Source organism: Nerophis lumbriciformis, linkage group LG33 (genome assembly GCF_033978685.3).
Source record: "Nerophis lumbriciformis linkage group LG33, RoL_Nlum_v2.1, whole genome shotgun sequence".
NCBI classification, from domain to species: domain Eukaryota; kingdom Metazoa; phylum Chordata; class Actinopteri; order Syngnathiformes; family Syngnathidae; genus Nerophis; species Nerophis lumbriciformis.
This window is the reverse complement of record NC_084580.2, coordinates 20,891,961-20,917,600: the sequence shown is the minus strand read 5'-3', so window position 1 is coordinate 20,917,600 and position 25,640 is coordinate 20,891,961. Positions and strand designations below refer to the sequence as shown.

Here is a 25,640-nt window from a genome sequence, read left to right as displayed (position 1 = left end):
GAGTGATCAAAGAGCCGCATGCGGCTCCGGAGCCGCGGGTTGCCGACCCCTGGGTTAGTGCATCTGCCTCACAATACGAAGGTCCTGAGTAGTCTTGGGTTCAATCCCGGGCTCGGGATCTTTCTGTGTGGAGTTTGCATGTTCTCCCCGTGACTGCGTGGGTTCCCTCCGGGTACTCCGGCTTCCTCCCACTAACAAAGACATGCACCTGGGGATAAGTTGATTGGCAACACTAAATTGGCCCTAGTGTGTGAATGTGAGTGTGAATGTTGTTTGTCTATCTGTGTTGGCCCTGCGATGAGGTGGCGACTTGTCCAGGGTGTACCCCGCCTTCCGCCCGATTGTAGCTGAGATAGGCTCCAGCGACCCCAAAGGGAATAAGCGGTAGGAAATGGATGGATGATTGATTGATTGAAGTCTGGGCTTCCCTGCTTAGGCTGCTTCCCCCGCGACCCGATGGATGAAAAATAGATATACCGGCCCCCAGGCACATTTTTTCTCTCTAAATGTGGCCCCTAAGTCAAAATAATTTGCCCAGGCCCATTGGCGTTGTTAGGCCTATTTTAGGGGGGCTCAAGTCCCCCTAAAATATTCTTAAGCCCCCCTAAATAATTTGGTGTTTTTTGGGTTTTTTTTACAAATAAATGCCGACATATTCATTATAAAGTGGCCCAAATATGAGTTTAAATAAATAATCATATAACCTGTTATTATTCACTCAGTTTCCCCTCACTTCGCAGCGTAAGGTAGAGAGCCCCTTTCGTGCGTCGGTATCCAATCCATTCCACTTGTTCATATAGAAAATGCCCACATCACTCAAATTCCAGCCCGCATTTTCTCTGTGACCTTGCTTGCGGTCCTGCAGGTGTACGAAGCACATTATCTTCCTTTACAATGAGTGAAGCTGCACAAAACCTTGTGTGTGCAATTGTAAATCATTTATTTTTTAAGTTTTGTGTTTCTTGTAGAATCTATATAAAGTCATATTCATTAGCCTATTGTTAAAATAATTAAAAAAAACCATCATTAAATATATTTGTTTTATTGTATTGTTACATTAATAGCTGTTTTATTATTATAGGATGGCTTGTTAAACATTTCATAGGATTTTCAGAGGGAGGAAAAACCAAGACATTTAATATAAAATGTAAAATGAATAAATCATAAAAAGAAGAAAAAAAATGGTTAAAAGCCATCGTCCCGGGGAGCATTTCATTTCGTCCCGTGCATTTTTTTTTAAATAATAATAATAACAATGAATTTCTAAGTCTTTGTTAGCCGTTTGTGAAGTTTTGTGCTCGTGCGTAACACATACTTGCCAACCCTCCCGAATTTTCCAGGAGACTCCCGAAATTCAGCGCCTCTCCCGAAAACCTCCCGGGACAAATATTCTCCCGAAAATCTCCCGATTTTCAGCCGGAGCTGGAGGGGGCGTGGCCTCCAGCTCCGGCAGACCTGAGTGAGGACAGCCTTTTTTCCCGACGGGAGGACAACAGGGTGACAAGAACTAAATCATCCAGACTAGAGATAAATTGTATTATTATGGTTATCTTACCTAAAAATAAAAATATTTATTAATTTTTTTTTAAAAACCTAAATAAATGTTTACTATATTTTGCTAAAAACATCAAAATTAATTGTATTTTTATTTGTATTTTTTCTGACTCCTTATTACATCCAGCCATAGAATTATACATTAAAATAAACATATTTGAAATAATTAATTTTAAATGATCATAATAATTAATTTAAAATGACCATATTTAATTATTAAAATAATTGCTTGTTTATCAACAACTTTAGCATTTTATTCATTACATTTTGAAGCTCTCAGAAGCCAAGTTATGTTATATTCCTTAAGATTTATTTATGCAAGTTTGAAGTATCAATTATCTAAACACAGTTTTCTTTGCATATTTTCAGGATGTAGATATATATATATATATATATATATATATATATATATATATATATATATATATATATATATATATATATATATATATATATATATATATACACACACACACAGGTAAAAGCCAGTAAATTAGAATATTTTGAAAAACTTGATTTATTTCAGTAATTGCATTCAAAAGGTGTAACTTGTACATTATATTTATTCATTGCACACAGACTGATGCATTCAAATGTTTATTTCATTTAATTTTGATGATTTGAAGTGGCAACAAATGAAAATCCAAAATTCCGTGTGTCACAAAATTAGAATATTACTTAAGGCTAATACAAAAAAGGGATTTTTAGAAATGTTGGCCAACTGAAAAGTATGAAAATGAAAAATATGAGCATGTACAATACTCAATACTTGGTTGGAGCTCCTTTTGCCTCAATTACTGCGTTAATGCGGCGTGGCATGGAGTCGATGAGTTTCTGGCACTGCTCAGGTGTTATGAGAGCCCAGGTTGCTCTGATAGTGGCCTTCAACTCTTCTGTGTTTTTGGGTCTGGCATTCTGCATCTTCCTTTTCACAATACCCCACAGATTTTCTATGGGGCTAAGGTCAGGGGAGTTGGCGGGCCAATTTAGAACAGAAATACCATGGTCCGTAAACCAGGCTCGGGTAGATTTTGCGCTGTGTGCAGGCGCCAAGTCCTGTTGGAACTTGAAATCTCCATCTCCATAGAGCAGGTCAGCAGCAGGAAGCATGAAGTGCTCTAAAACTTGCTGGTAGACGGCTGCGTTGACCCTGGATCTCAGGAAACAGAGTGGACCGACACCAGCAGATGACATGGCACCCCAAACCATCACTGATGGTGGAAACTTTACACTAGACTTCAGGCAACGTGGATCCTGTGCCTCTCCTGTCTTCCTCCAGACTCTGGGACCTCGATTTCCAAAGGAAATGCAAAATTTGCATGGTTGGGTGATGGTTTGGGGTGCCATGTCATCTGCTGGTGTCGGTCCACTCTGTTTCCTGAGATCCAGGGTCAACGCAGCCGTCTACCAGCAAGTTTTAGAGCACTTCATGCTTCCTGCTGCTGACCTGCTCTATGGAGATGGAGATTTCAAGTTCCAACAGGACTTGGCGCCTGCACACAGCGCAAAATCTACCCGTGCCTGGTTTACGGACCATGGTATTTCTGTTCTAAATTGGCCCGCCAACTCCCCTGACCTTAGCCCCATAGAAAATCTGTGGGGTATTGTGAAAAGGAAGATGCAGAATGCCAGACCCAAAAACGCAGAAGAGTTGAAGGCCACTATCAGAGCAACCTGGGCTCTCATAACACCTGAGCAGTGCCAGAAACTCATCGACTCCATGCCACGCCGCTTTAACGCAGTAATTGAGGCAAAAGGAGCTCCAACCAAGTATTGAGTATTGTACATGCTCATATTTTTCATTTTCATACTTTTCAGTTGGCCAACATTTCTAAAAATCCCTTTTTTGTATTAGCCTTAAGTAATATTCTAATTTTGTGACACACGGAATTTTGGATTTTCATTTGTTGCCACTTCAAATCATCAAAATTAAATGAAATAAACATTTGAATGCATCAGTCTGTGTGCAATGAATAAATATAATGTACAAGTTACACCCTTTGAATGCAATTACTGAAATAAATCAAGTTTTTCAAAATATTCTAATTTACTGGCTTTTACCTGTGTATATATATAGCTGTCAATATACTCCTCCCTTCTTAACCACGCCCCCACCACCTCCCGAAATCGGAGGTCTCAAGGTTGGCAAGTATGGCGTAACATTCGCTCGCATCCTGTGCATCTCCTGGGGGCAAAGCCCCCCCTGTCCTTACAGCTAGTGACGCCCCTGCCCAGGCCTGATTTAGACCCGCCCACACTGAGTTGGTCGTAAACGTGTTGCGTCTTTCCCGCTGTTATTACGGTAAGCCCGACTGCCTGCTGTGTGTATGCCACGCCCCCCTCGCTGCGGAGTTGTTGCACAAAAGCACACTTTGCCCCGCAAATAGACTTCTTAGGAGGAAGGAGAACACACGCCAAACAGGTACTTTTATGTCAACGTTATTTGCATTGTCATTGCTCGACAAAGCCGCCGAACATTCCACATTGGGGTAAATAACTCGAATTTGTGGGTGTTTATTGCCATGCCTTGTTTATGTCGAACTGCCATTGGGACTGACCACGTTTTAGACTTCTCAACACGCTATTGCCTATCACTGCGTCACTCACGAAGTTCGCTTTCCTACCCGTTTTTCTCGCAAACGTCGACACTTAGTGGGAATTGAAGTACGCCGAACAGTTGGCGGATGTGAACACGTTGGAAATACGCGGCGTGTCATTTGACGTCCTGCGGTATCGTCCGCCAGTGGATAAGGCAAAGTGGAATGTTTTCGGTTCTAAACGGAATCTGGCGTAGGGTCCGTTAGCGGCTAACGTCAGTGGCGTTAGCCCGACGTTGTCCCGCATTTATGCCTCTTTTTTTTTAGTTTAGTGCAGGTATTTGTGTAGTTTATGTGGAATTGTTGGGGCGGTGGAGGGTTGACAGAGGGGCAACGTATGCCAACGTGATATAGTTTTATAAATACACGTTGACATTATCAGCTAGATTCCTGACCTTGTGGTCGGAAGGAAGGATTTCAGGCTCTCCAATGACTGCAACCGTTTCTTCTGATTAGGCAACTACCTCATTATTTCCATGTGAATAATCATCCATCAAAATGTAGTATTTTACACTGCAAAAACTGAAATCTAAGTAAGATTAAATATCTCAAATAAGGGTGATATTTGCTTATTTTCTGTCTGATAAGATCATTCTTCTCACTAAGCAGATTTTAGGTTAGAGTGTTTTACTTGTTTTAAGGGTTTTGGTCCTAAATGATCTCAGTAAGATATTACAGCTTGTTGCTGAGATTGTAGTAAAACATGCTTGAAACTAGAACAGTGGTTCTTAACCTGGGTTCGATCGAACTCGAGGGGTTCGGTGAGTCGGCCTCAGGGGTTCGGCGGAGGTCGAGACACACCCGACTCATCGTGTAAATAAAAACTTCTCCCTAACGGCGTATTACGGATACGGCAACAGCAGAAGTCACACTGATTTGCAGGTGTGTAATTTGTTGTGAGTTTATGCACTGTGTTGGTTTTGTTGTTTGAACAAGGTGATGTTCATGCACGGTTCATTTTGTGCACCAGTAATAAAACATGGTAACACTTTAGTATGGGGAACATATTCACCATTAATTAGTTGCTTATTAACATGCAAATTAGTAACATATTGGCTCTTAACTAGTCATTATTAAGTACTTATTAATGCCTTATTCGGCATGGCCTTATTATAACCCTAACCCTGGCCCTTACCCTAACCAAATAACTCTAAATTAAGTCTTTATTACTTAGAATATGATCCCCCAGTGTCCAAAAAACTCTAAATTAAGTCTTTGTTACTTAGAATATGTTCCCCTAGTGTCCAAATAACTCTACATTAAGTCTTTGTTACTTAGAATATGTTCCCCTAGTGTCCAAATAACTCTAAATTAAGTCTTTGTTACTTAGAATATGTTCCCCTAGTGTCCAAATAACTCTATTCCAACTTTTTTTATTGGCATTTTCAAATAGACAGAAAAAAGTGCAAGTCGAAACAGTACAATTTTAAAGTCAGTAAATTATTCACACCCTTTCCCTTAAAACCCAAACCACCCACCCACCCACCCTCCCACCCCACTCAGGTCCCACCAACGAGGGACAAATGGCACAATTATATAACAAGTAAGACGACAAAGACAGACACATTCTCACACACACACACACACACACACACACACACACACACACACACACACACACACACACACACACACACACACACACACACACACACACACACACACACACACACACACACACACACACACACACGAGGCCAGAGACAGACAGACGGGATGAAAAGGGTGTCCAAAAAACTCTAAATTAAGTCTTTGTTACTTAGAATATGTTCCTCTAGTGTCCAAAAAACTCTAAATTAAGTCTTTGTCACTTAGAATATGTTCCCCTAGTGTCCAAATAACTCGAAATTTAGTCTTTATTACTTAGAATATGTTCCCCTAATGTCCAAATAACTCTAAATTAAGTCTTTGTTACTTGGAATATGTTCCCCTAGTGTCCAAAAAACTCTAAATTAAGTCTTTGTTGCTTAAAATATGTTCCCCTAGTGTCCAAATAACTCTAAATTAAGTCTTTGTTACTTAGAATATGTTCCCCTAGTGTCCAAATAACTCTAAATGTAGTCTTTGTTACTTAGAATATGTTCCCCTAATGTCCAAAAAACTCTAAATGAAGTCTTTGTTACTTAGAATATGTTCCCCTAGTGTCCAAATAACTCTAAATGTAGTCTTTGTTACTTAGAATATGTTCCCCTAATGTCCAAAAAACTCTAAATGAAGTCTTTGTTACTTAGAATATGTTCCCCTAGTGTCCAAATAACTCTAAATTAAGTCTTTGTTACTTAGAATATGTTCCCTTAGTGTCCAAATAACTCTAAATTTAGTCTTTGTTACTTAGAATATGTTCCCCTAGTGTCCAAAAAACTCCAAATTAAGTCTTTGTTACTTAGAATATGTTCCCCTAGAGTCCAAATAACTCTAAATTAAGTCTTTGTTACTTAGAATATGTTCCCCTAGTGTCCAAAAAACTCTAAATTAAGTCTTTGTTACTTAGAATATGTTCCCCTAGTGTCCAAATACCTCTAAATTTAGTCTTTGTTACTTAGAATATGTTCCCCTTGTGTCCTAATAACTCTAAATTGAGTCTTTGTTACTTAGAATATGTTCCCCTAGTGTCCAAATAACTCCAAATTAAGTCTTTGTTACTTAGAATATGTTCCCCTGGTGTCCAAATAACTCTAAATTAAGTCTTTGTTACTTAGAATATGTTCCCCTAGTGTCCAAATAACTCGAAATTTAGTCTTTATTACTTAGAATATGTTCCCCTAATGTCCAAATAACTCTAAATTAAGTCTTTGTTACTTGGAATATGTTCCCCTAGTGTCCAAAAAACTCTAAATTAAGTCTTTGTTGCTTAAAATATGTTCCCCTAGTGTCCAAATAACTCTAAATTAAGTCTTTGTTACTTAGAATATGTTCCCCTAGTGTCCAAATAACTCTAAATGTAGTCTTTGTTACTTAGAATATGTTCCCCTAATGTCCAAAAAACTCTAAATGAAGTCTTTGTTACTTAGAATATGTTCCCCTAGTGTCCAAATAACTCTAAATGTAGTCTTTGTTACTTAGAATATGTTCCCCTAATGTCCAAAAAACTCTAAATGAAGTCTTTGTTACTTAGAATATGTTCCCCTAGTGTCCAAATAACTCTAAATTAAGTCTTTGTTACTTAGAATATGTTCCCTTAGTGTCCAAATAACTCTAAATTTAGTCTTTGTTACTTAGAATATGTTCCCCTAGTGTCCAAAAAACTCCAAATTAAGTCTTTGTTACTTAGAATATGTTCCCCTAGAGTCCAAATAACTCTAAATTAAGTCTTTGTTACTTAGAATATGTTCCCCTAGTGTCCAAAAAACTCTAAATTAAGTCTTTGTTACTTAGAATATGTTCCCCTAGTGTCCAAATACCTCTAAATTTAGTCTTTGTTACTTAGAATATGTTCCCCTTGTGTCCTAATAACTCTAAATTGAGTCTTTGTTACTTAGAATATGTTCCCCTAGTGTCCAAATAACTCCAAATTAAGTCTTTGTTACTTAGAATATGTTCCCCTGGTGTCCAAATAACTCTAAATTAAGTCTTTGTTACTTAGAATATGTTCCCCTAGTGTCCAAATAATTCTAAATTTAGTCTTTGTTACTTAGAATATGTTCCCCTAGTGTTCAAATAACTCTAAATTTAGTCTTTGTTACTTAGAATATGTTCCCCTAATGTCCAAAAAACTCTAAATTAAGTCTTTGTTACTTAGAATATGTTCCCCAAGTCTCCAAATACCTCTAAATTAAGTCTTTGTTACTTAGAATATGTTCCCCTAGTGTCCAAAAAACTCTAAATTAAGTCTTTGTTACTTAGAATATGTTCCCCTAGTGTCCAAATAACTCTAAATTTAGTCTTTGTTACTTAGAATATGTTCCCCTAGTGTCCAAATAACTCTAAATTTAGTCTTTGTTACTTGGAATATTTTCCCCGAGTGTCCAAATAACTCTAAATTAAGTCTTTGTTACTTATAATATGTTCCCCTAGTGTCCAAATAACTCTAAATTAAGTCTTTGTTACTTAGAATATGTTCCCCGAGTGTCCAAAAAACTCTAAATTAAGTCTTTGTTACTTAGAATATGTTCCCCTTGTGTCCAAATAACTCTAAATTTAGTCTTTGTTACTTAGAATATGTTCCTCTAGTGTCCAAAAAACTCTAAATTAAGTCTTTGTTACTTAGAATATGTTCCCCTAGTGTCCAAATAACTCTAAATTAAGTCTTTGTTACTTAGAATATGTTCCCCTAGTGTCCAAAAAACTCTAAATTTAGTCTTTGTTACTTTGTTATATGTTCCCCATACTAAAGTGTTACCAAAAACATATAACTTTGTCTTGAATTTGAAAAAAAAAAAAAAACATTTTATTTTTCACTAAAGAAGGGTTTGGTGGATGCGCATATGAAACTGGTGGGGTTCGGTACCTCCAACAAGGGTAAGAACCACTGTAAAATATCAAGTGTTGCAAAGCTGTGTCATCAACACTCACAAGTATAAAACTACTTTTTTAAAGTAATCATTTCTTATTTCAAGCATGAAAAAAAAAATCATGACTTTGACACAATTGTGTCTCATAATTAAAACAGATGACAGCCAAATGGACTTTGCTGGTTTATTTTCAATGAAACAAGAGAAAATACGTACTCATATATTAGTGTCAGGGTTCGAGGGTTAGGGTTATAATAAGGCCATGCCGAATAAGGCATTAAAAAGTACTTAATGATGACTAGTTAAGAGCCCTGCGATGAGGTGGCGACTTGTCCAGGGTGTACCCCGCCTTCCGCCCGATTGTAGCTGAGATAGGCTCCAGCGCCCCCCGTGGGTAGCAGGGGGTGTATATTGTAGCGTCCCGGAAGAGTTAGTGCTGCAATGGCTTCTGGGTATTTGTTCTGTTGTGTGATTTCATGGGATTTAGCGATTAGGAGTGACAGATTGTTTGGTAAACGTATAGACCAGTGGTTCTTAACCTTGTTGGAGGTACCGAACCCCACCAGTTTCATATGCGCATTCACCGAACCCTTCTTTAGTGAAAAATAAAATGTTTTTTCTTTTCAAATTCAAGACAAAGTTATATGTTTTTGGTAACACTTTAGTATGGGGAACACATTCTAAGTAACAAAGACTTAATTTAGAGTTATTTGGTTAGGGTTAGTGTCAGGGTTCGAGGGTTAGGGTTATAATAAGGCCATGCCGAATAAGGCATTAAAAAGTACTTAATGATGACTAGTTAAGAGCCCTGCGATGAAGTGGCGACTTGTCCAGGGTGTACCCCGCCTTCCGCCCGATTGTAGCTGAGATAGGCTCCAGCGCCCCCCGTGGGTAGCAGGGGGTGTATATTGTAGCGTCCCGGAAGAGTTAGTGCTGCAAGGGCTTCTGGGTATTTGTTCTGTTGTGTGATTTCATGGGATTTAGAGATTAGGAGTGACAGATTGTTTGGTAAACGTATAGACCAGTGGTTCTTAACCTTGTTGGAGGTACCGAACCCCACCAGTTTCATATGCGCATTCACCGAACCCTTCTTTAGTGAAAAATAAAATGTGTTTTTTTTTCAAATTCAAGACAAAGTTATGTTTTTGGTAACACTTTAGTATGGGGAACACATTCTAAGTAACAAAGACTTAATTTAGAGTTATTTGGTTAGGGTTAGTGTCAGGGTTCGAGGGTTAGGGTTATAATAAGGCCATGCCGAGTAAGGCATTAATAAGTACTTAATGATGACTAGTTGAGAGCCCTGCGATGAGGTGGCGACTTGTCCAGGGTGTACCCCGCCTTCCGCCCGATTGTAGCTGAGATAGGCTCCAGCGCCCCCCATGGGTAGCAGGGGGTGTATATTGTAGCGTCCCGGAAGAGTTAGTGCTGCAAGGGCTTCTGGGTATTTGTTCTGTTGTGTGATTTCATGGGATTTAGCGATTAGGAGTGACAGATTGTTTGGTAAACGTATAGATCAGTGGTTCTTAACCTTGTTGGAGGTACCGAACCGCACCAGTTTCATATGCGCATTCACCGAACCCTTCTTTAGTGAAAAATAAAATGTTTTTTCTTTTCAAATTCAAGACAAAGTTATATGTTTTTGGTAACACTTTAGTATGGGGAACATATTCTAAGTAACAAAGACTTAATTTAGAGTTATTTGGTTAGGGTTAGTGTCAGGGTTCGAGGGTTAGGGTTATAATAAGGCCATGCCGAATAAGGCATTAAAAAGTACTTAATGATGACTAGTTAAGAGCCCTGCGATGAGGTGGCGACTTGTCCAGGGTGTACCCCGCCTTCCGCCCAATTGTAGCTGAGATAGGCTCCAGCGCCCCCCGTGGGTAGCAGGGGGTGTATATTGTAGCGTCCCGGAAGAGTTAGTGCTGCAAGGGCTTCTGGGTATTTGTTCTGTTGTGTGATTTCATGGGATTTAGCGATTAGGAGTGACAGATTGTTTGGTAAACGTATAGACCAGTGGTTCTTAACCTTGTTGGAGGTACCGAACCCCACCAGTTTCATATGCGCATTCACCGAACCCTTCTTTAGTGAAAAATAAAATGTTTTTTCTTTTCAAATTCAAGACAAAGTTATTTGTTTTTAGTAACACTTTAGTATGGGGAACATATTCTAAGTAACAAAGACTTAATTTAGAGTTATTTGGTTAGGGTTAGCGTCAGGTTTCGAGGGTTAGGGTTATAATAAGGCCATGCCGAGTAAGGCATTAATAAGTACTTATTGATGACTAGTTAAGAGCCCTGCGATGAGGTGGCGACTTGTCCAGGGTGTACCCCGCCTTCCGCCCGATTGTAGCTGAGATAGGCTCCAGCGCCCCCCGTGGGTAGCAGGGGGTGTATATTGTAGCGTCCCGGAAGAGTTAGTGCTGCAAGGGCTTCTGGGTATTTGTTCTGTTGTGTGATTTCATGGGATTTAGCGATTAGGAGTGACAGATTGTTTGGTAAACGTATAGATCAGTGGTTCTTAACCTTGTTGGAGGTACCGAACCCCACCAGTTTCATATGCGCATTCACCGAACCCTTCTTTAGTGAAAAATAAAATGTTTTTTCTTTTCAAATTCAAGACAAAGTTGTTTGTTTTTAGTAACACTTTAGTATGGGGAACATATTCTAAGTAACAAAGACTTAATTTAGAGTTATTTGGACACTAGGGGAACATATTCTAAGTAACAAAGACTTAATTTAGAGTTATTTGGACACTAGGGGAACATATTCCAAGTAATTGGAATTGAGGTGGGGGGGGGGGAGGGGGTAGCAGGGGGTGTATATTGTAGCGTACCGGAAGAGTTAGTGCTGCAAGGGCTTCTGGGTATTTGTGCTGTTGAGTTTATGTTGTGTTACGGTGCGGATAATCTCCCGAAATGTGTTTGTCATTGTTGTTTGGTGTGGGTTCACAGTGTGGCGCATATTTGTAACAGTGTTAAAGTTGTTTATACGGCCACCCTCAGTGTGACCTGTATGGCTGTTGACAAAGTCTGCCTTGCATTCACTTGTGTGTGTGAAAAGCCGTTGATATCATGTGATTGGGCCGGCACGCAAAGGCAGTGCCTTTTTAAGGTTTATTGGCGCTCTGTACCAGCAGCGTTTTCAAAAGTCATAAATTTTACTTTTTGAAACCAATACAGATAATTTCCGATTAGAGATGTCACAATAGCAGTGTTGAGGTCAACAAGATTGTGCAGTTTTAATGTTTTTAATTTAATAAACAGAGCATTGGTATGGTCATAACAATGATAAATTGCGGTTATTGACTTTAGGGATTCATTTGGTCGGTTGGGAATTTTGAATACTCAAAACACTGGAGGCCTTTTTGAGTAACACAAATGTTGACTCAAGTCAGTTGAACGGCAAAATATCTGTCTCTCTTTTCGAATGCCTGAACTGTAAGTAAGTAAGTAAATTATATTTATAATAACTGAAACATGTTATGTAAAAAAAGCTTCTTAGGGAGCGAATATTATACCGCTGGTTGAAGTAGTCTTGGTCATAATTGGAAAAATAAAGACTCGTTTGGTTTGCACAATTGTTAGGGGCCACAGGACCATTGGTGGGTATGTCAGTTAGGCTACTCTCTGAAAGAGAAAAACCTGGTCGCTCATTCGCCAGATATTTACCCTAAAATCATCAGTGTTACCATATTTCCATTGCTAGTAAAGCGTAGATTTTACGGTAAAAAAGTAACACCTCGGTTGGCAGAATTTTGCGGTAAAATAACTGGTAATGCACTGTAATAAATGGCCATAGATTTTACGGTAAAATACTGGCAGCTCAGTCACCAGAATGTTAACGTAAAACGAGGGATGTCCGATAATGGCTTTTTGCCGATATCCGATATTGTCCCACTCTTAATTACCGATACCGATATCAACCGATACCGATATATACAGTCGTGGAATTAACTCATTATGCCTAATTTGGACAACCAGGTATGGTGAAGATAAGGTCCTTTAAAAAAAAAAAAAGATAAAATAAAATAAGATAAATAAATTAAAAATATTTTCTTGAATAAAAAAGAAAGTAAAACAATATAAAAACAGTTACATAGAAACTAGTAATTAATGAAAACGAGTACAATTAACTGTTAAAGGTTAGTACTATTAGTGGACCGGCAGCACGCACAATCATGTGTGCTTACGGACTGTATTCCTGCAAACTGTATTGATATATATTGATATATAATGTAAGAACCAGAATAGGGATGTCTCGATCCGATATTTGGATCGGATCAGCCGCCGATATTTGCCAAAAAATGCGTATCGGCAAGGCATGGGAAAATACCGATCCAGATCCAGTTTAAAAAAATACTCTGGTCCGCGTTTTCCAACGCACCGATTTAAATAATACATTCCACTTTTCTGCTGCGCCCTAATTTCCGTTCCGCATTTTCCAGCACACCTTCAACACATCCACAGGTCTGTGGAATCTCACGCAGTTGCTTTTAGCTGCTGGCATTACACGACAGGCTCTTCTCACTCTTTCCTGTGTCTCCCTCTCACAGACAGCAAGCACACCTTCTTACACACGTCACATACTGTCACGTCATACGTCACATACGTATACGTCCTCCCCGAGCAGAGAGGTAGCAGCATGGCTAACGTTAGCTGTGATGCTAGCGCAGCCGTGCGAGCAACGCTCCCTCTAAGGTGCGCGCCTGTGCAATTGCGCACTGTTTAAGCGTCCTCTGCACATAGCAAATCTATGCCACGCACAAAATCAAATAAAAAAATAAGCGCATAACAATTTTCGACACACGGACACGACAGAGAAAACAGTTTTCGTCATCATTGTTCAAATATTGTGACGTCTGTCGAGACGCTTATCTCCATTCGGTGCCACACGCCCACACCATCAAAATGCCGAGGCAAAAATTTCCACATCAACACCATATGAAAAAATGAGTGATTTTTTTAGTTGTGATTTCCTTCTCTGCATGAAAGTTTAAAAGTAACATATATTAATGCAGTATGATGAAGAATGTTTTAATGTAGACATGCAAGCCTTGAAAGAAAATGTTGAAAATCAAGACTACATTTCCTGCAAATGGGTGCATTTCTACCCTATATTTTAACTTTAGATTTATTCTCATATCAAACTCTTTTGGCTGTCTTTTTGACACTTACATCCGGCGCCCCCCTCCACACCCTGGATTATAAATAATGTAAATAATTCAATGTGATTATCTTGTGTGATGACTGTATTATGATGATAGTATATATCTGATAGTATATATCTGTATCATGAATCAATTTAAGTGGACCCCGACTTAAACAAGTTGAAAAACTTATTGGGGTGTTACCATTTAGTGGTCAATTGTACGGAATATGTACTTCACTGTGCAACCTACTAATACAAGTCTCAATCAATCAATCAAAACACATAGAATCATCATACTGCTGTGATTATATGCATCAAGTGTTCATTCAAGGCTAAGGCAAAATATCGAGATATATATTGTGTATCGCAATATGGCCTTAAAATATCGCAATATTAAAAAAAGGCCATATCGCCCAGCCCTAGTTCAATGATGCCATTTCTGTTTGTCATGTATAATTTTGTCTATTTTGTGTTTATCCTTGAATAAACAGGTCAGTTTTTTGTTACCAACCATTGTGTATTATTCAAACTCCCCTAATTCAGCTGGCTAGTTGTTATCAAGAGTACTAAAACCCTTTTTAACATGATTCTGACAACTAAGTAGGCTAAATAACTTTAAACTTTAATACATGCTCGGATAGGCCAGTATCGGTCAGTATCGGATCGGAAGTGCAAAAACAATATCGGTATCGGATCGGAAGTGCAAAAACCTGGATCGGGACATCCCTACTCTACGGTAAAGCTGTGACTCTTTGACGCTCAGTAGAAAATAATCATTTTGGTCGTCTCGTATCTCCCGTGTCCTACAATGAAAACCTAAGCATTTTTGCAATTTAGCATCCTCCATATGTCTAATCTGCGTGGGTAAAGTTTGAAAGCGATCAGATGAACTACGTCGGACGAACTGGTTACACGACGACACCTGGAAATGGAGAAAATCTGCCAAATGTACATAAATTAATTAGTCACAGAGTTTTTATTAATATACGACAGTTTGAGGCTAAAATTGCTGTTTGGCCCTCGGACCATCGGCACATTTGCGCTTTGGCCCTTGGAGACCAAACGTTTCGGCACCTCTGATGTAGAGTTTAAACGGTGTTGGTGTCTGGAGCTCACGATTCATCTGTGTACCCCGTATGAACGTGGAAATAATAAATACCCGGTTACTGGGAATCGGTACCATATCAGTTCAAATTAAGGCTGCAGCTAACGATTATTTTTCTATCGATTAATCTATAGATTATTTTTTCGATTAATCTGTTAATTAATAGCGTTAAAGAGGAGTGCGTCTTTGTAAACACTGAACAGGCACGCCAAACGCGCCTCTCAGAGTGAAACAGTGCTTTAGTTTATGAATTTACAACACAGATACAAATGACACATTCATGTTTTTGTGTAATGATGACAACGTCTACTCACGCGGACGATTGACTAGTTAATGGTGATGTCAAGAACGCTGTCGGGTGTTTTCTTTTCAAATGTTCGTTCATAGCCGTTGTGCTGCTATGATAGGCCATTTCCGCTCGACACAGTGTGCATACGACAACATTATTAGCAGAGGTGGGTAGAGTAGCCAGAAATTGTACTCAAGAGTACTGTTACTTTAGAGATTTACTACTCAAATAAAAGTAAGGAGTAGTCACCCAAATATTTACTTGAGTAAAAGTAAAAAGTATGTTGTGAAAAAACTACTCAAGTACTGAGTAACTGATGAGTAACATACACACACATATCATATATATATATATATATATATATATATATATATATATATATATATATATATATATATATATACACACAGTATATAATTTATATGTGTTTATTTTGCCGTTTTTGTTTACATGTTAAAGGTGTTTTAATGAATATACAAGCATGTTTAACACATATAGATTCCTTTCTTTCATGAAGACAAGAATATAAGTTGGTGTATTACCTGATTCTGATGACTTGCATTGATTGTAATCAGACAGTAGTGCTGATAACGTCCACGTTTTCAAATGGAGGAGAAAAAAAGTTCCTCCTTTCTGTCTAATACCACATGAAAGTGGTTGGTTTTTGGCATCTTATTTGTCCAGCTTCCATATTCGTTTTTATACACTTGACAAGAAATGCATTGGCAGCAAACTCCGTAGCTTGCTAGCTTGTTTGCGCTGGCTTTCAGAGACTCTTATTTTGGAAGCGCAGGCGCGATGGAGCGGGACTTTTATTGTGAAGACAGGAACTGTGCAGTCAATCTTTAGGCTTTTGACGGGATGTACGGTTGAAATAAAAAAGGGTATTTTTTCCTTCACACTTTTGATTGATTGATTGGAACTTTTATTAGTAGATTGCACAGTACAGTACATATTCCGTACATTTGACCACTAAATGGTAACACCCGAATACGTTTTTCAATTTGTTTAAGTCAGGTCATGTGACCCCTGGCTCTGTTTGATTGGTCCAACGTCACCAGTGACTGCATCTGATTGGTGGAACGAAGTGAAACGTCACCAGTAACGCAGGCACTATGGAGGTCTGTCTGACAGACCAAAACAAACAAAGCGTGCATTAACAGATCGATAAAAATTAGTAGCGAGCTGAATGTAGATAAAAGTAGCGGAGTAAAAGTAGCGTTTCTTCTTAGGCCGTTTATTGAAATACTCCCACACTTTTGACGACTTGGCGTGCTTTTTTCCCCTCGCTCGCACCGCTCGCATCGTCTGCTTTGCGCTCCGCCATGACGGCAGTGTGACGTAAATATGCGACGCGTCGACGCACAAAAACGGCGTCGACGTATTTACGTAGCCGATGACGTCGACTACGTCGACGCGCTGTTTCAGCCCTAGTTCAAATATGTACTCATACCCGGTAGAACCCGTTTATTAAGAGTTTTGTGTTGAGGCGAAGCATCAAATCATAAAGCAAAAAGTAAATTCCTGTGCTTTTTGAGGTTAAGAACACGTAAAATAACATTAATAACAAATTCATAAAAGCAGTAGTTATTTAAATGTTGTTGGAAAAAAAAAAAAAAGCCTCAAAACAGCACAACTTTCTAAAAAAGCTGCCCTGAATTCAGGGATTTTAGGTCGCACCTATCACAAAGAAAGTCCGGGAAATCCTGGAAAGACCGGTGGACTGTTTACTAACTCTACACTACTGGTAATAAAAAATAGTAGATAATGCAAAGTTAAGTACCGCATTTTTTTCCCTCAAAACTCGACAGTGCGCCTTATAACCCGGTGCGCCTAATGCAGGGGTGGGCAATTAATTTTTACCGGGGGCCGCATGAGCAACCCGAGCACTGCTGGAGGGCCACACCGACAATATTTCAATTAAATTTTGCTCAAATTATTTTTGATATACCGTAAGATAAATAATAATAATGATAATTTAATTCAAACTAACTTAACTTTATACAAAAGCAGATTGCTTTTGATGGTTTTATTTTTAACACTTACACAACACTTCCTGATGTATAATACAATGCAAAAATGTCAATTTCTGTCACTTTATCCTGCATCCTCTTTAAAAGTCCATTTTCCCCCGTCAGATTTGGACAACCATCTGTTGTCACACCTGCCAGCTCGTCCCATTTCAGTCCTAACGCATTTACCTATGTGAACAAGTCATTACCTGTGGTTGTCTCTTTAATTGACTGCATGGCTGCCAGCTACTCCGTGATTTGAAAGTCTGCAGTTATCCCACGTAAGAAGATGAGCAGCTGGGCGGTGTCACGTACATTGCAGCTCTCATCCAAAGCCAGCGAAATCAGTCAAAGTCGGCCGTTCTGTTCTTCAGCTGACGCTCCCAAGTTTCCAGCGATGGTCTCAACCCGCCTCGTTACAGTGCGTCGGGAGAGTGACACGTTCTCAAATGCGCCCCTCTTCTCCGGGCATATCAGCGCAACAGAGTCCAATAAGCACTCCTTAATAAACTCCCCGTCAGAAAACACCTTACTTTTTCTGGCGATTTTTTTGAGAAATGATGACACTTGTCCTGATGGCTGCATATCTGGGGGTGTGAAATTTGGCAAAAAGTCCTTGTTGGGTCACAAAGGGCCGGATGTGGCCCGCGGGCCGCAGAATGCCCAGGTCTGGCCTAATGTATGAAATAATTCAGATTTGGTTTACCGACCTCGAAGCTATTTTATTTGGTACATGGTGAAATGGTAAGTGTGACTGGTGTCAGAGTATGTTGGTGATGACAAACCCCAAGATGCAGAGATGGCAGGCTTTGTCCAGGAAAACATGATTTAATTTAACACTATAGCAAAAAAAAAAAAAAAAAAGGGCACAAACACAAGGCGGAGAACAAACTCGGCTATGAACTAAAATAGCACAAAGGCTAACTGTCGACAGGAAACAAAAACACTTCATGTGTACTATGACATGAGCAGAGTGAACAAAAGTAGACAGAGCTACGACGACAAGTATTATGACAGGTAGTAGTGACAATAATCCAGCACTGACTGGAGAGGAAGGCAGGTTCAAATAGCAGCTGGCTGATTGACACCAGGTGTGGCTAGGTGCCAATCAGCCACAGCTGAGGGGACAAAGCACTCAGGGAGATAATCAGGAAATAACCAAAATAAGAGCGCTGACAGGAAACAAAGACAGGAAAAACCAAAACCTAACTGAACTGTCAGTGACAAACCTGACAGTAGCCCCCCTTCCCATAACGGATACCAGACGTCTTTAGACAATCCCCCCCCGCCCCCCAAAAAAACAGTCCAAAGTCACGGGAGGGTGGAGGGAGGACAAGGAGGTGGGCCAACTGGCCAAGTGTCCCTGCAACCAGCGGGGAAGAGTTAGGTGGCGACGGCGAGTTGAACGCCGCCGCAATTGGCGAGGCGGCTCGACCGCCGGCGTGGGAGGACCCACCGGAGACTATGGTGGCGCCCTCTGCTGGCCCCTTGGAGACGATGGTGGCGCCCTCTGCTGGCCCACCGGAGACGATGGTGGCGCCCTCTGCTGGCCCACCGGAGAGGATGGTGGTGGCGCCCTCTGCTGGCCCACCGGAGAGGATGGTGGTGGCGCCCTCTGCTGGCCCACTGGAGAGGATGGTGGTGCCGTAGGTTGTAGACCCACCACAGCTGAGGGGACAAAGCACTCAGGGAGATAATCAGGAAATAACCAAAATGAGAGCGCTGACAGGAAAAACCAAAACCTAACTGAACTGTCAGTGACAAACCTGACAACTGGTAGATGGCAGTCAAACATAAGAGATACGTGTAGACTGCAATATGACTCAAGTAAACAACACCAACATTTTATATGTTCCATTGAAAATATAGAACATTACACACGGCGCTCAAACCTCTATCAAAATGTTTTAGTACGACTTTGGTGATCTATGAAGCCGCACCGCTTGACGGATTGTATTTTTTTGCCTTGCTATTTTGGGGAATCCACTGCTAAAAATGCCAGTCATAAAGACCTTCCATAGTCCGGCTGAGTCTGCTCTCAGTGCTGCTGGAGTGATCGGCAAGTGCCACCAGGTACGGAAACATGGCACTGTTGGATTTTACGTGTGAATCGATGCCCGGCAGGACTGGCGGGATTCGGTCTGTGCCAAAAAATACCGGATTCTGCACCCATCCTTACTCAGAGATTGCATCAGCAGTTTCCGTTTTTGGCAAGACATCAGTCTAGACTGTGGCGTATCTCGAAGACTCGCACTCGTACAGATATCTCTCAGGTCTGGCAACCTGCAGCATTTGTCTATTTTGATGATGAAGTGAGGTGTCCTTTCCAGGTGACGAGGACTGGGCATAAGAGACGCTTTCAAGATGCTGCCCAAAGACCTGAAGCAGATCCGAGTACTAATACTGAATGACAAAGATGATTTATCCAGGACCCTGTTCAGACTTGATCAAGGTGAGGCTTCTGTTCGGCTTTGAATTTACTCTCTCACGTCCGTTACATAATCAGCATTGGACTGTTTTCTTCTTGCTTTTTTTATCTGCGGCTTTTCACCCAACATTTGGAGCAATTAACGTCATATTACAAAACCAGTGAAGTTGGCACGTTGTGTAAATCGTAAATAAAAGCCTATCTCAGCTGTATTCGAGCGGTAGGCGGGGTACACCTCATCCCAGGGCCAACACAGATAGACAGACAACATTCACACTCACATTCACACACTAGGGACCATTTAGTGTTGCCAATCAACTTATCCCCAGGTGCATGTCTTTGGAGTTGGGAGGAAGCCAGAGAACATGCAAACTCCACCCAGAAAGATCCAGAGCCCAATGATTTGCAAGTCCTTTTCAACCTATATTCAATCGAATAGACTGCACAGACAAGATACTTTATTATTTTTTGCAAATATTAGCTCATTTGGAATTTGATGCCTGCAACATGTTTCAAAAAAGCTGGCACAAGTGGCAAAAAAAGACTGAGAAAGTTGAGGAATGCTCATCAAACACTTATTTGGAACATCTCACAGGTGAACAGGCTAATTGGGAACAGGTGGGTTCCATGACTGGGTATAAAAGCAGCTTCCATGAAATGCTCAGTCATGCACAAACAAGGATGGGGCGAGGGTCACCACTTTGTGAACAAATGCGTGAGCAAATTGTTGAACAGTTTAAGAAAAGCCTTTCTCAACCAGCTATTGCAAGGAATTTAGGGATTTCACCATCTACGGTCCGTAATACCATCAAAGGGTTCAGAGAATCTGGAGAAATCGCTGCACGTAAGCAGCTAAGCCCGTGACCTTCGATCCCTCAGGCTGCACTGCATCAACAAGCGACATCAGTGTGTAAAGGATATCACCACATGGGCTCAGGAACACTTCAGAAACCCACTGTCAGTAACTACAGTTGGTCGCTACATCTGTAAGTGCAAGTTAAAACTCTCCTATGCAAGGCGAAAACCGTTTATCAACAACACCCAAAATTGCCGTCGGCTTCGCTGGGCCTGAGCTCATCTAAGATGGACTGATGTCCAAATGTGTGAGAAAATTGTTTAAGAACAACATTTCTCAACCAGTTATTGCAAGGACTATAGGGATTTCACCATCTACGGTCCATAATGTCATCAAAAGGTTCAGAGAATCTGGAGAAATCACTGCACGTAAGCAGCTAAGCCCGTGACCTTCGATCCCTCAGGCTGCACTGCATCAACAAGCGACATCAGTGTGTAAAGGATATCACCACATGGGCTCAGGTACACTTCAGAAACCCACTGTCAGTAACTACAGTTGGTCGCTACATCTGTAAGTGCAAGTTAAAACTCTCCTATGCAAGGCGAAAACCGTTTATCAACAACACCCAGGAACGCCGTCGGCTTCGCTGGGCCTGAGCTCATCTAAGATGGACTGATGTCCAAATGTGTGAGAAAATTGTTTAAGAACAACATTTCTCAACCAGCTATTGCAAGGAATTTCGGGATTTCACCATCTACGGTCCGTAATACCATCAAAGGGTTCAGAGAATCTGGAGAAATCACTGCAAGTAAGCAGCTAAGCCCGTGACCTTCGATCCCACAGGCTGCACTGCATCAACAAGCGACATCAGTGTGTAAAGGATATCACCACATAGGCTCAGGAACACTTCAGAAACTTACTGTCAGTAACTACAGTTGGTCGCTACATCTGTAAGTGCAAGTTAAAACTCTCCTATGCAAGGCGAACTCCGTTTATCAACAACACCCAAGAACGGCGTCGGCTTCGCTGGGCCTGAGCTCATCTAAGATGGACCGATGTCCAAATGTGTGAGAAAATTGTTTAAGAACAACATTTCTCAACTATTTCTTTACTATAGTGGCCTCGATAACAGGAACCGGTTCTCAAAAAGGGATTCGAGTCCATGGAATCGGTTCTTTTTTTATCGAACGTTTTTTTTCTTATCGAACAACCGGGAGAACCGGTTCCGGTTTTATTGTTTTAATTATTATTTTGTGCCGTAGCACTTTAAGATTGATTTAAATCAGCGGTGTCGAGCTCATTTTAGCTCAGGGGCCATGTGGAGTAAAATCGATTCTCTATTCTATGCCAGACTGGTAAATTCACGGCATGATAACTTAAAAATAAAGACAGATTCAGATGGGTTTCTTTGTTAGAAATAAACAGAGCACATTCTGAAAATGTACAAATCATAATGTTGGTTTTTTTGCACCTACTTGTTGCTGTTATTATTTGTACTTTCTGAATAAATGATGTGATAATGTTCATCAGTCTGGCAGAGTTTTAAAATGCTCCAATGTGGGTACATTTTTTTCATCTATCAGAAGATGGAATGAATATTAATATCAAAATCAAATTACAGGATGTCTTTAATGTAATTTACTCACTTTTCTCAACTGATGCTCTGTTCATGTGGTTTATTCTGTACTTATGTAGCATCATCTACAACAAAACGTGTCAATTTGGACTAATTTCGTGAATCACACGTGAAGTTAGTAGGGGATACATATTATTTCAGCATATTCATATTCACACTTAGCAAAGTCATGTCGCGGCCCGGGTAAAACCTGTTCCCGGGCCTGATCCGGCCTACAGGCCGTACGTTTTACACCCCGGATTTAAATGAAAAGTGCGTACGTAACAAATCAAATGTATGAATATTATTTTATATTTCTGCCGGGAGTTCCTACTCTGTTCAGAGGTCCTTGAACACACCGTAAAAACACCTATGTCTCGTATTCCTCAGAGTACGATCAGTCTGTTCAAAGGGAGCACAAAATCTCTTACAGTGCTCAGACCAGTGTTTTTCAACCTTTTTTGAGCCAAGGCACATTTTTTTGCGTTGAAAATATCCAGAGGCACACCACCAGCAGAAATCATTAAAAAAAAATTCAGTTGACAGTAAAAAGTCGTTGTCGCAATTGTTGGATATGACTTTAAACCATAACCAACTATGTATCAATATAGCTCTTGTCTCAAAGTAGGTGTACTGTCACATCACGCCATTTTTTGCTGTTGTCCTGTGTGTAGTGTTTTGGTTCTTGTCTTGCGCTCCTGTTTTGGTGGCTTTTTCTCGTTTTTTGGTATTTTCCTGTAGCAGTTTCATGTCTTCCTTTAAGCGATACTTCCCGCATCTACTTTGTTTTAGCAATCAAGGATATTTCAATTGTTTTTATCCTTCTTTGCGGGGACATTGTCGATTGTCATGTCATGTTCGGATGCACATTGTGGACGCCGTCTTTGCGCCACAGTAAGTCTTTGCTGTCGTCCAGCATTCTGTTTTTGTTTACTTTGTAGCCAGTTCAGTTTTACTTTCGTCCTGCATAGCCTTCCCTAAGCTTTAATGCCTTTTCTTAGGGGCACTCACCTTTTGTTTATTTTTGGTTTAAGCATTAGATACCTTTTTTACCTGCACCCTGCCTCCCGCTGTTTCAGACATCTACAAAGCAATTAGCTACCGGCTGCCACCTACTGATATGGAAGAGTATTACACGGTTACTCTGCCGAGCTCTAGACAGCACCGACACTCAACAACAACACATCATTTGCAGACTATAATTACTGGTTTGCAAAAAATATTTTTAACCCAAATAAGGGAAATTAGATCATCTGCCACGGCACACCAGACTGTATCTCACGGCACACTATTGTGCCGCGGCACAGTGGTTGAAAAACACTGGCTCAGACAATGTATGTTATATGACTTTAGACTGGGGTATGTCGTTTCTTAATGTCAGTCTGTGAGTTTATCAAAGTACAGTTATCAGTCAGTGTTTTTCCATAATTTTAATTTAAAACGGTAGTACCGTATTTTTCGGACTATAAGTCTCAGTTTTTTTTCATAGTTTGGCCGGGGGTGCGACTTATACTCAGGAGCGACTTATGTGTGAAATGATTAACAAATTAGCGTAAAATATCAAATAATATTATTTATCTCATTCACGTAAGAGACTAGACGTATAAGATTTCATGGGATTTAGCGATTATGAGTGACAGATTGTTTGGTAAACGTATAGCATGTTCTATATGTTATAGTTATTTGAATGACTCTTACCATAATATGTTACGTTAACATACCAGTTGGTTATTTATGCCTCATATAACGTACACTTATTCAGCCTGTTGTTCACTATTCTTTTATTTAGTTTAAATTGCCTTTCAAATGTCTATTCTTGGTGTTGGCTTTTATCAAATACATTTCCCCCAAAAATGCGACCTATGTATGTTTTTTTCCTTCTTTATTATGCATTTTCGGCCGGTGCGACTTATACTCCGGAAAATACGGTACTCGCCATCGTGAGTTTTACCGCGGTTAACGTACATATCCCTAGAAATTGACTACAACTTTGGACTACAACTGAATAAAAAATGGCGAACTCTCGCAAAGCACTTTGGGTAAACCTCTACCACATGATGGGTTTAAAGGGGAACATTATCACAATTTCAGAAGGGTTAAAACCATTAAAAATCAGTTCCCAGTGGCTTATTTTATTTTTTGAAGTTTTTTCAAAATTTTACCCATCACGCAATATTCCTAAAAAAAGCTTCAAAGTGCCTGATTTTATCCATCGTTATATACACCCGTCCATTTTCCTGTGACGTCACACAGTGAAGCCAACACAAACAAACATGGCGGAAAGAACAGCAAGCTATAGCGACATTAGCTCGGATTCAGACTCGGATTTCAGCGGCTTAAGCGATTCAACAGATTACGCATGTATTGAAACGGATGGTTGTAGTGTGGAGGCAGGTAGCGAAAACGAAATTGAAGAAGAAACTTTTCATCAATTAATATATTCTGTAGACATACCCTCATCCGCTCTCTTTTCCTGAAAGCTGATCTGTCCAGTTTTGGAGTTGATGTCAGCAGGCCAGGGAAGCTAGGGTCGATATTCTTCTCTTGATCATCTTCGGTTCATTCTTGCCATCTCTGTCGTAGCATAGCTTTCGTCGGTAAAGTGTGCGGAACAAACGACTGACCATTTCGTCGGCTTTCCCCACAGCCTCGTATTTTGAACACATTTCGTCCAATTTCTTGCCACTTTCGCATCTTTGGGCCACTGGTGCAACTTGAATCCGTCCCTGTTCGTGTTGTTACACCCTCCGACAACACACCGACGAAAGTGAGAAAATGGCGGATTGCTTCCCGATGTGACGTCACGTTGTGACGTCATCGCTCCGAGAGCGAATATTAGAAAGGCGTTTAATTCGCCAAAATTCACCCATTTAGAGTTCGGAAATCGGTTAAAAAAATATATGGTCTTTTTTCTGCAACATCAAGGTATATATTGACGCTTACATAGGTCTGGTGATAATGTTCCCCTTTTAGGCAAAATATGTCGCGGTCGTCTCAAAATTTCAGACAGTTCGTTTGGAAAGCGGCAAAAGTGTTTTATTAATATCTCCACCTTGCCTCCATAGTTTAGATCCCAAATACACAAAACCAGGTACTGACAGGTGAGATAAGTTGGTTTTGCCCTACAGGACCCCTTTAACACAACATCTAGGGCAGTGGTTCTTAACCTTGTTGGAAGTACCAAACCCCACCAGTTTCATATGTGCATTCACCGAACCCTTCTTTAGTGAAAAATAATTTTTTTTTTTTTTTTTCAAATTCAAGACAAAGTTATATGTTTTTGGTAACACTTTAGTATGGGGAACATATTCTAAGTAACAAAGACTTAATTTAGAGTTATTTAGTTAGGGCAGGGGTCGGCAACCTTTACCAGTCAAAGAGCCATTTTGACCAGTTTCACAAATTAAAGAAAACAATGGGAGCCACAAAAATCTTTTGAAATTTAAAATGAAATAACACTGCATACAAAGTTTTTTTTCTTGCTTTGTGCTATGTATAAACCAAGGGTCTCAGACACGCGGCCCACACCTTAATATGAAAATTGAATGTTAGTGCGGCCCGCGAGTTTTATATGAATGGCGCTTGACAGCGTCATACTTGTCAACCCTCCCGATTTTTTTCGGCAGACTACGAATTTCAGGGC

At 40.2% G+C, this 25,640-nt stretch overlaps 1 protein-coding gene across 1 annotated transcript in view; it reads left to right on the top strand.

Annotated features, from left to right (window-relative positions):
- The first annotated feature begins 3,881 nt into the window (after nt 1-3,881).
- The window catches only part of agla (amylo-alpha-1, 6-glucosidase, 4-alpha-glucanotransferase a), a 184,973-nt gene continuing 163,214 nt past the window's right edge, over nt 3,882-25,640 (top strand). Inside the window, exons 1-2 of the mRNA XM_061928652.1 lie at nt 3,882-3,976; nt 19,489-19,610. Of these exons, the coding sequence (XP_061784636.1) occupies nt 19,523-19,610 (88 nt within the window). The 5' untranslated portion in view covers nt 3,882-3,976; nt 19,489-19,522. The remainder of the gene's footprint in view (nt 3,977-19,488; nt 19,611-25,640) is intronic.